An 11,389-nucleotide genomic window follows, 5' to 3' on the forward strand; every position below is an offset into this window, starting at 1 on the left:
AAGACATTGGTGAGTATGTTAACAAGTTGAGGTCAAAGTGGGAAACTAATGATTGCACAATCATGTGTGACGGATGGACTGGCCCAACCAGATTGTCTATCATAAACTTCATGGTATACTCCAAGGGAAAGACAATTTTTTTAAAGTCTGTTGATGCTTCAGACCATATAAAGAACTACAAGTATATTTACAAGTTATTGAGGGATGTAATCATGGAGGTGGGAGAGCATAATGTTGTCCAAGTCGTGACCGACAACGGTTATGCATTTGTCAAAGCTGGAAAAAAGTTAATGAAGCATCATAATGTGTTTTGGACATCATGTGCAGCACATTGTATTGATCTCATGTTTGAGGCAATGGGGAAGAGAGAGAATATTGCTAATGTTGTAAAAAGAGCTAGAACGATCACAAATTATATTTACAACCACGGTTGGTTGTTGGCAAAGATGTGTGAATTTTGCAAAGGAGAAATTATTCGTCCAGCTACCACTCGATTCGCCACCAACTAAATTGCATTAGACAGCCTACTTAAGAAGAAAGCAGGGTTGAAGCAATTATTCACTAGTGAAGATTGGGCCAACCACAATTTGAGTCGCTCAAATGCAGGTCGTATGGTGGAAAGTATAGTGTTTGATCATGCTTTTTGGACTCAATCAGAATATGTGTGCCAAGTGTTTGAACCTCTTTACAAAGTTTTACGGATTGTTGACATAGAAGTGTATCCTACTATGAGGGCAATATATGAGTTGATGCGTGTAGTGAAGGAGGAATTGGAAAGAAAACCTGGTGCAAGGTGGGTCATAAAGATAATTGATGACCGATGGTATAAAACATTATACCACGATTTGCATGCAGCAGGTATAAATTATGTCATAATTTGCAATTCATTTCTTTAGTTGCATAAGTATTTTTTCTCTTATTAGCGTATGTGTTTCTTTGAACAGCATATTATTTGAATCCTCGATACCAATACAGACCCGGTGTTGGAGATGATGGTGCCCTTATACGTGCTGTACATAATGTATACTCTAAATTGGACCCTGCATCACCAGAAGTTGGCCAATTTGGAAATGAGGTACACAATTACTTAAATTATAATAATTACTTTGTTGGATTAAACTAACACGATTTATTGAATTCAGCTAACATGGTTTAAAGATGCAAGAAGAACTTTTGGAGAACCAACATCAATTGCTGCTCGAACAACAATGTCTCCTAGTGAGTGTAAACATATTTCACTATAAGTTTATAATAGAATTTGTTCGAGTTATTAGGCTTATCAACATTGTTTTTCATTGTAGCTGAATGGTGGATCATGTATGGGACCGATGCACCAACTGTGAGAAAGTTAGCAATCAAAGTATTATCACAAACAGCTTCCTCATCTGCTTGTGAAAGAAATTGGAGCACATTTGCACTCAAACACACAAAGCAAAGAAATAGGTTGGCTCGTAGTAGGTTGGAAAAATTAGTTTATTGCTACTACAACATGAAGCTTCAAATTCGAGATAAGGAAGCAGAAATAGATCATGTCGACCGTGGTGACCCACTAGTGTGTTTGATATTGTTGGTGAAGATGATGATACAGAGGGTAACCAACTTTATCAATGGATTAGACCTCTTCATTTAGATGATGATGAAGGCAACCCAGCTCCCAGAGTTGCTGAAGAAGCACGTAATGAAGGGATAAATGTAGAAAGAGTATTAGATGAGGAGGTGGGATCTAGCAGTGCTGACTCTTTGGAAGAACTTTTGCGCCCAAGACCAAGAAACACTGGAATTCCACCTTCTTCTAATCCTACACAACCACAACATCGTGCTGATACTAATGATAGCTCTAGTACAAGATCAGGAGACTCACCTACCACCGGAGGTGGGAATGATGAAGGATACAGTGGAGCTGGAGGTAGTGGTGGTGGATATGGAAACTATTATAGACCACTTCCCGGATTTATGACCCCCTTCACTGGTAAGGCAAACTTCACGCATGCAACACAGGATGATGACCATGGCAGTAGGCGGGCAGGACCAGGAATTGGTGCCATAGGGAAGGATTATACTCGTAGAGAAAGAGGCAATGGGATTTTGTCAAGTCAAGAAGATGACTCGTTATCTAGAACTTCAGACTCTGTTTGAGTGGGAAGCAGTAACTATGGTTATACTCATAACCAACCATTTCCCTACCCTTCATATCCCATTCTTGTTGGGATGGAATCAAGCGACTCATGGAAACAATCCCAGACTCAATCTTCAAATGATTTTGCTTATGGACAACCTCAACCAATCTCGGATCCATATGGGTGGCATGTTAACAATTACATGCAAAACTATTTTGGGGATTTTTCATTTGATAACTACTCTTCACAATACACTCACTCTACACATAGAGATGATGAAGATAGTGAAAAATTTGAACCTCATAGGAACTCTATGTGGTACTAAAGTGTAAAATATTGTACTAATTCATTATATATAAATGATTATGGTGTGTTTAGACTTCTTTCATTAATTACTACATATTTTCTACACTCACAATGTTTGTCAGCTCGCTATATAATCAACTTGATTATGTTAAATCCATCATGCAATGCCTTCCAATTTTTTGTGATAAACTAATAGATAATTGACTAAATAAACATCCTGCAAAGTTTCAATAAAAATTTCCAAGTTTTTCTTACAATTTTCGTGGTTTCCATGTAATTTTTATCGATATCGATATTATCCCGATATTTCCATCGATATTTCCATGTTTTCGGACTACCGATATTTCCGATATTACCGATATTTAATACCTTGGTTTTATCTGACAGAGAATGCTCTTATTTATTCATTATTAATACTCTGTCGGTTATAGCGCCTTAACCAATAGAAAAATCATTTCATGACGCTGGCAATTCTGTTGCTTATTTGCCACTATATCCATTTTCTGTCGGATTTTGTTTAATATCCGACAGTAATATACGTTTCTTATCAATTATCATAGCGACACTAATAAATAGTTTCGTAGTAGTGCCTTGAACAAACATTTTTCCACGAATGATCTTATGTCAATCCTATGGCGATATAATAATCAAAATGATATTTTATGAACGTCAAGAACTTCTTTATGGCTCTAAGTCTATCAGTGATATACTATTATTCATAAATGGCTTGATTTGGTCAATCATCCACTTCTTGGATAAGCTACGCATAAATGCTTTGTGAATAACGAGCGTACACCACTTTTATCACGAGGATTGAAGAGTTCATATACAAACACCTCAAATAGTATTTATATAATTTCTTAGTTCTTACACATGTGCCATATAAGTAGCTATATAATTAGTCATACAATTTTCAATCCAGCTAAAAAGAAATTAAATTTAAAAAAAAAAAAAAAAAGGAAACCTATCAGACTACCGTGCGACCACCCCAGCCAGTGAAACTGGCTGAGAACGATGATGGAACCAAGGAATCATACAATTAGGGGTCATCATGGTTTGGTTGGTGCGGTTTTGAGGCTAAAACCGAAATGAAACCAAATAATTTGGTTCAGTTCAGTTCGGTTTTAAACCATTTACAAAGAAAATGAAAAAAATAGCTTCAAATCTCTTTTCTTAATTTAATTTGCCAACTCCCTATACTCTTTCAATGTTGTTATAATGTTGTTATACTTTTTCAATGTCGTTGCATAACAATATTATCAAAAAAGGAACCATCAGCTGTTAATTACTATTCATTTTTATCTTATTATCTTTATAAAAAAATATAAAATGTTGATGTAAATTAACCGTGACCACACAAAACAATAAAGCACGGGAAGAGCACCAAAAGTGGGAAAGCAGACAATCCTTGTCCCAACCACCAGCCACTGAAACTGACTAAGAGGCTGTTAATCACGCTCTGATCACACGGTCATGATTCATCCACCAGGTTAGGGTTCCCGTTTCCTTAGAGGTGAAGGATGCTAAACACGATCCTATCGAACAGATTCTGTTCAATCCTTTCCTTGCGACTGGTCGATGTGGGACTCTTTGGCACTAGGTTTTATTCATTCGCTCACTGATTTGAACCTCCTTTGTGCACAAAACTGAGAATACTGTCTCTCTAGCTTTTCCAGATTTCAAGTCCTCGTCTTAATCTTTCAAGATTTCTTCCCGTTTCCATGTTTTCCAACGTTTCGAGTTCTCGTCTCTCCACTCCAAGCTTGCTCTGCTACTTCGAACCCATCACTTGAAATCCCACTACCACCACACCGCCCCCTCTCTTTCTTCTTCTTCTTCTTCTTCGTCAAGCTCGGTGCTGCTGCATTCATGTCCGAACCTCCAGACCCTGAAACAGGTCCACGCTCGTATCCTGGTCTCAACTGGGATCCAGCCCTCTTCCCATTTTTCAAAGTTATTCACTCTGTACGCTCGTTTCGATGACCTCGACAGCGCCGTTTCGGTTTTCGGTTCGATTAGAGAACCAAATACCATGTTGTGGAATTTAATGATGAAGTCCCATGTTGAATGTGGTCTTGTTGATTCGGCTCTGTTGCTGTACAAGAAGATGCGTGAGTTGGGTGTTTCGCATGATTGCTTTACGTTCCCGATTGTAAACAGGGTGGTTGTGTTGCTTGGGGGTGAAGTTGGGTATGCAGGAATGGTTCACTGTGTGGCAATTCAAATGGGTTTTGGAATGGATATGTATTTTGGTAATACAATGATTGATTTGTATGTGAAATGCGGAGCAATTGATCATGCTCGTAAGTTGTTTGATGAAATGTGTCAAAGAGATTTGGTTTCATGGACATCGATGATTTCCGGGTATGTTTCGGAGGGGAATGTTCCCAGTGGGTTGAGCTTGTTCAATGAAATGAGGTTGGAGTTGGAACCGAATTCCGTTACTATGTTGATCATGTTGCAAGGATGTTGTGGCACTGAAAGTGCAATATGTGGAAGTCAATTTCATGGTTATGTGATTAAGAATGGTTTGCTGTATGATGCATCTGTGCAGAACTCAATCTTGAGAATGTATGCTAAATTAGGTACAATCAACGAAGTTGAAGGCTTTTTCAGCGAGCTTGATAGAAGGGATGTCGTCTCCTGGAATATCTGCATTTCCATTTTTTCTTCCAGAGGGGATGTTGCGAAAGTAAGAGAGTTGTTCAATGATATGCAGGGCAAAGTGGCGCCGGGCGTTGAGACATTAACTTTGGTTATATCAGCATTGACCAAACATGGGATTCTTTCCCAAGGTGAAAGCTTGCATTGTTTGGCGATAAAACGTGGGCTTTGTGATCATGTTTTGCAGACATCTTTGTTAGACCTCTATGCCAAGTGTGGAGAATTAGGAATCTCAGATAGGCTGTTCAGAGAAATCCCTCACAGGAACAGCATTACTTGGGGTGCAATGATGTTTGGCTTCATTCAAAATGGTTGGTTTAGTGAAGCTGTTGGACTCTTTCGCGAAATGCAAGCTTTGGGTCCGGAACCATGGGCTGAGATACTAAGAAGCCTCGTTGATGCATTTGCAAACCTAGGTGCTTTGAAGTTGGGAAAACAAATTCATGGCTACATCATAAGGAAATCATTGTATGAAGACGAGGAAAGCTATACTCATCTCGAAACCTCCATAATAAACATGTACATAAGATGTGGTAGTCTATCTGCAGCTAGAGTGTGTTTTGATAGAATGTTGGTCAAAGATATAGTGACTTGGACATCAATGATTGAGGGCTGTGGAAGCCACGGACTTGGTTTTGAAGCCTTGAAACTATTTGACCTGATGATTAGAGAAGGAGTAAGACCAAATAGTGTCACCTTCATAAGCTTGTTATCTGCTTGTAGCCATTCTGGTCTTGTTACTGAAGGTTGTGATGCTTTTTGTTCCATGAAATGGAAGTTTGGTATTGAACCTGATTTAGACCATTACACTAGCATTGTCGATCTCTTGGGTCGATCTGGGAAGCTTAAAGAGGCCTTAGCTGTCATTATGAAAATGATGACTTTTCCGGATAGTAGGATTTGGGGTGCTCTTCTTTCAGGATGTAGAATTTACAGTCTCAGAGATGTTGGGGAGTATGCTGCTCAGAGGCTCTTGGAACTAGAACCTGATAACGCTGGGTACTATACTCTGTTGAGTAACACACAAGCTAGTGTGGGACAGTGGGATGGAGTAGAAGAGACAAGGAGAGTTATGAGCGAGATGGATCTAAAGAAGATGCCAGGGTGGAGCTGGATTGAGGCTGAAGGAAGAATTTATGGGTTTGTTTCAGGAGATAGATCGCACCATCAAGTGGAGGAAATTTATGAAATATTGGAATGTTTAAGCAGGATGCAATAGGGATTGATTTGAAGTTGCTGATCAGCTAACTTGACATGTTAATTGACGGATATAGCTGCCTACTCAAAGGGACAATGGTTTGTGATACTATCAGGACTTTGCTTCGCAGCGATAGCAGCACGGTAGCAAAATCCAAGTGGTTAGTCAGAAGTTGAGAAGATAAGTGCCAAGTTAGTTTTAAGATGGTGAGGCACAAGAAAGGGAAGGCCTTTTGGGTTTGTTTCTGGCTTTTGGAGATCGATCTCACGCCATGAAGTGGGATGCGATTCATTAAGTTTGGATGCTTAAGTAGGAAAACAAGCGGCTACAGATTCTTGATGTGATACAGCCTTTTCTATTTTAGTTGGTAAAGAACGGCGAATTCCATCTGATGTGAAACAGGGATTTGTAATAAGCCGTGATTCATGAAGTATTCCTTTCTGCCCGTCATAAGCACGTTAGTAGCAGGTGATACTCAAGAGCAGTTTGCTTCGGAGGCTGTCCGTTGGCAGATCAAGTTCACCATTACTGGAGGCTGCTGGCATGATGAGCGTCGTCGTTGAGACAGAAATATGAAATCGCTCGGAAGTCATGCTCAAGTTGAGCATCTGAAACTGCAAGAGATGGATCACAGCCATCGTCCTCGATCTCTCAGGCAAGCTCGTCTCCTTTCATGCCCAACTCAAAACCATCTCAGAGTTAGAGCAAGGTGCTTGAACTAAACACCTAATACAGGTCGACATATCGAAATAGCATTCCTCCGAGAACATAAAAAATGTCACGTACAAATTTAAGCCAATGTCATAAATCTGAATAACTCTGATCTCCGGCTGGTAAACCGACATGTTCATGTCTCGGAAACACAAGATGATGGTGGTGGTGGAAGTTTAGTAAACATAGGGAAGTGGGGACGATGGTGGTGACGGAGGTGGTGATGTGGCGGCATGGACGACTTATCGAAATAGGGTGGTAGGAATGAAGATGCAGGTATCCCTTGGCACATACATTTCCTTCCATGCGGTCTCATTTACGTTCCCCAAATAAAACGCTTAGTAGAAACTTGAATGGGGGAGTGATTTCCGTACTCGCTCTTTTTGTTATCTCCGTTGGCGTTGGGTTATGCCAATCAAAGGAGCAGAGGAAAAGGAGTGCGGAAATCATTACTCATTTGAATACCGTCTCCGTAGAAATTAAGACTATAAAATAGACCAAGTGTATTGAAGAGATGGTAATCATCATGTGTATCACAAACTCATGTAAACCAAAAACATATACATGCGTCTCTTGTACTTGGCATAGTCTGATACCAGTCGTATAGACGAAATACGGGAAACAAGAAATTAGCAATCAAACGCTAAGCTTGCCACGGAAATCTGTACCTACAAATGGTTCAATAATTTTGTTTGGGAATTGTTATTGGCACTCCAAAAATCTCATTCTACACTCCAAACTTTCTATATTTGGAAAGCAAAATACACTTGCGAGGAGTATAGAATGAGATTTTTGAAGTGCCTATAACACTTCCCTTTCATCTGAGCAAGTCATCTATATGAACGTTCTCGGCTTCGTTGTTCAAACACCTAGACCTGGTATTATCTGCAAAACAATTTAATTGTTGCATTCAGATATCAGGACAACCTTTTTCACCTCTCTCAGACCCTGCGTAAAGCGGGAGCCTTGTGCACTGGGTACGACCTTTTTTACCTTTATTCAGATATCAGGACAACCAAGACTGAAAGAAGTATCAACATATAATTCCAACAGAATTTAATTCAAATAACAATTTGATAACAATCACCAACTCAAAAGACCCGAAGCAGAAGATGCCCAGCCCGCACAATGCCATTCGAACATAGTGAGGAAAAACGAGAGCTCGAATGTGATGAAAAAACTAACGATAATTTATAGATTCACCTCTCAAAAACGAGTAACTATAAATTTAAGTTTCTCGAATCTGATCAGCCAAGGAAGCGACAAATCACAGATTGTTTTACAAATGACCTTATTCATTCGTACATTACTTGCGGACTTTTAGTACACATTTCAACCCCTTCAAATTCGATAAGAGATTTCTAGCAAATACCTCCGCATAACCTACTAGCTAGCTATCTGTCATATTTCTGCAATCCGTTCATACGCAAAAGATCCTTGGATACTAAATTAAAGTAGAGAGCACTCCCAACCACTGCTTTCGATCCAAAAGAACAGATGAGAAATATTATGTAAGGCTTTATGTATTTCTGAGTCGATCAATAGCATCATTCATTTCTTTAAATTAGTAAAATAAAGAAACTGTACCTGAAATAATTGAGACCGTCTTTACAGCCTTCTACTTGCCTTTGAGATAATGTACAATCCAACTCCAGTAAAATCTTCTGCAAGAACAAATAAAAAATACCAAGAGATCTAGTTCAGGATCACATGCTAAATTTAAACGAGACTTTCATGAAGACTTAAACTTTAATAGAAAAATGCATTGTTCGACCAATCCCCGACTGAGACTTATGTGCTATTTAGATCCATCTAATTAAATTTTCCTACAAGTAAAACTACGAAACCGATATGATTTGAGCAAACCCCCTCAACAACAATACTCTACAGCAATGTAATTACAAAGTAAATACAGTCTTGGGAAGGACAAATATGATGAAGAAGAAATTTGAACGCAATTAATACAAAAGAAAACAACGGACATAAAATCAATTACTCAACTCATCAAAGTCACATCCAGCTACTTGACATGCCATTGATTTCACGAATCAATAAGCTGAAGTGCCTATACTGTGGTTAGAGATGAATCAGTTTACCAGTTTGCCATTGATTTCATGCATCAATAACTTGGAGTTATCAACAATGCATTTGCTTTCATAAACTATATAACTACACAGTTCATGCCTGGGTGTTTGGCTTGAGCGATTTTAATTCAACGAGGGGATCTCTAATCTGAGACTTGCTCAAGATCTCCCTCGCTGGCTGGACATGATTCCACCAAAAATCCGAGAGAACTATTTTCAGAACATCCCAGTATTCTGCATCCCGATATACCCTGAATAGGCTGCTCCCTTTAGGAGTCCAAACATAGAAATCCATCCAATCCCTGTCAAGTATTTCCATTAAACCCTGAGCCTGTGGAACACAATACAGAGGAATTCGTGACCAAGGGGTAGCCTTCTTCATATTTCCATCAAAAAATGGACACTTAATCTCCAGTACTCCTCGTGAAGGCAATCCGTATACCAGCCTATCAATCACCCCATCTGGTGAAGCTCCCAGCCAATCCTCTCCAACATTCCTATTACCATAAACTTGAAATTCAGGAAACAAAACGGAATTTCCTGTTATCAGCTTGTATCTTTCAAGTGCTTCCTCTTCTTTGATATTGCTCCAACAGGTAGCCAAATTACCCGAAAATGGTTCAAGGGCTCCAATCTTCTCTAGCCAAAGCTGGAGTCTTCTGCGATGAAAAAAACCAACCGCCGCAGCAAAAGTGCTTGCTGTCAGTTTATTTTTTCTGAGTCCTTGCCAATTTTTGAACCAGTGTTGAAGACCACTTGAATTAAGAACAGAATAACCTTCAGAAGAAGCAAATCTCATAGAGCAACGAGAAGGGTTGAAAACTTGTCTGCAGTTGGCAAGCATAATAGGAGCCAGAACGGAAAAGAACTAGTTGCTGTAGCTTCTCCGACTAGTAGAATCTGTAACAAGAAAACATTTTTATTTTCTGGCAATCCCAATAAAACCTACGAATGTGATACTTCATACTTGCAATTCTTGTGTATTGACAGGTGAACAAAAAGGGAAAACAAGAAGCAAATATCACAGCTCATGGAAAAAAAATGCAAGTAAGACCTAAGACATACCAATCGCTACACAACGAACCAGTGTGTAAGTATAAGAAACGTAAACTTATGCATACACACACGAACACGAATATCCACAAAATCGCTGATATATTCTCAATATAGATAAAAGGGGGTGCGCGGTTGAAGCGGGTATCTTCCTTATAACGGCGACAGTGGCTGTGAATTTCAGAGAAACTAGAATTTCGGCAGGAAATATCCACAAGAACAGCCCCCAGAATCCTGAAGTTTAGCCCTAACTGGCGATTCGTAATCTAATTCTTCCAAATTCAAACCCTAATATTTCAGTGACCCAGAAAACTAACACCATAGAATTAAAAGTAATCAAAATCAATCACTGAGCATGCCAAAAAACAGAAAGTGGAGCCACCAGTTGCAGAAGAAACGGGGAGAGAGATTCAGAGACGTACCAAGAGGGGAAGGGGAAGGGGAAGGACATTGGTGAGAGGTTGAAGAAGATCCTGCGGCAGCATTAGACGGTTGAGGCCGAAGAGATTTTGGAATTTGTTAACTGCGTCCGGATGGGCAAGTGTTAGGGTTTAAGCTGGGGGTTTTGTCTGCAACGCTGGGTTTTATTTTTTAATTTTTTTAACTTTTAAAATTAGGAATTTGGTAACTTTGGATACGATCCTTATTTATTAATTATTTTTAATTGAAAACTTGTTAGTTTTTAATTTTTTATTGAAGTTTCTAAAATTAATGCAATAATCCATTTGTATGTAAGTTATTATAATTTTAATTTGATACTTGTAGTTACTTATATTAATAAGATTTTAAATAAAAATCAAGATTTGTGGGATTAAAAATATTAAAAAATAAATTATACTTATATAAAAAAGTATAGTTTATTCTAATGACATGATTTGTCATTAAGATAAATTATATTTAAATAAAACTCATGATTTGTCATTACTTATATTATTGACATTTTACATACAAGAAATTGGTAATTTTTATACCGTACATTTTACATACAAAAAGTTAGTACCTTTTATACAAAAAAGGTGGTACGTTTTATATAAAAAAATGGGTACATTTTGTTTAGAAAAAAAATGGATACATTTTATGACACACCCCGTCCCGAAGGAGGGCATATTGGCCGTCACGTGAGAGTGACGTAACCATTTACACAGTTCGGAAGCTTTAAAAATACAATTATTAAGATGAAACACCCGAGGGTGAGTCCTACTTTTGTGAATTCTGTCAGAACACCATTGGATTCCTCGTGGCCACCAAAGCTCTGC

The 11,389-nt window shown here is 38.7% G+C and overlaps 2 protein-coding genes across 4 annotated transcripts; one reads left to right on the plus strand and one right to left on the minus strand.

Annotated features, from left to right (window-relative positions):
* Positions 1-3,966: 3,966 nt before the first annotated feature.
* LOC114821025 (pentatricopeptide repeat-containing protein At4g35130, chloroplastic-like) lies at positions 3,967-7,581 on the plus strand. Its single transcript, XM_070812482.1, has one exon. The coding sequence runs from the start codon at positions 4,456-4,458 to the stop codon at positions 6,304-6,306; it is 1,851 nt and encodes a 616-aa protein (XP_070668583.1). The 5' UTR covers positions 3,967-4,455; the 3' UTR covers positions 6,307-7,581.
* LOC103437216 (uncharacterized) lies at positions 7,483-10,694 on the minus strand. 3 transcript variants are annotated; one of them, XM_070812483.1, is made up of 4 exons: positions 10,556-10,694; positions 8,998-9,980; positions 8,584-8,660; positions 7,483-7,881 (listed from the first exon to the last, which is right to left on the minus strand). In XM_070812483.1, the coding sequence occupies exon 2, from the start codon at positions 9,922-9,924 to the stop codon at positions 9,175-9,177; it is 750 nt and encodes a 249-aa protein (XP_070668584.1). In that variant the 5' UTR covers positions 9,925-9,980; positions 10,556-10,694; the 3' UTR covers positions 7,483-7,881; positions 8,584-8,660; positions 8,998-9,174. The 3 variants fall into 3 exon arrangements, with proteins under 3 accessions (XP_070668584.1, XP_070668586.1, XP_070668585.1); XM_070812485.1 differs by lacking the exon at positions 10,556-10,694 and adding an exon at positions 10,146-10,283; XM_070812484.1 differs by lacking the exon at positions 7,483-7,881 and adding an exon at positions 8,166-8,470.
* Between the last annotated feature and the right edge of the window lie 695 nt (positions 10,695-11,389).

Source organism: Malus domestica, chromosome 14, assembly GCF_042453785.1.
Source record: "Malus domestica chromosome 14, GDT2T_hap1".
In the NCBI taxonomy this organism is placed as follows: domain Eukaryota; kingdom Viridiplantae; phylum Streptophyta; class Magnoliopsida; order Rosales; family Rosaceae; genus Malus; species Malus domestica.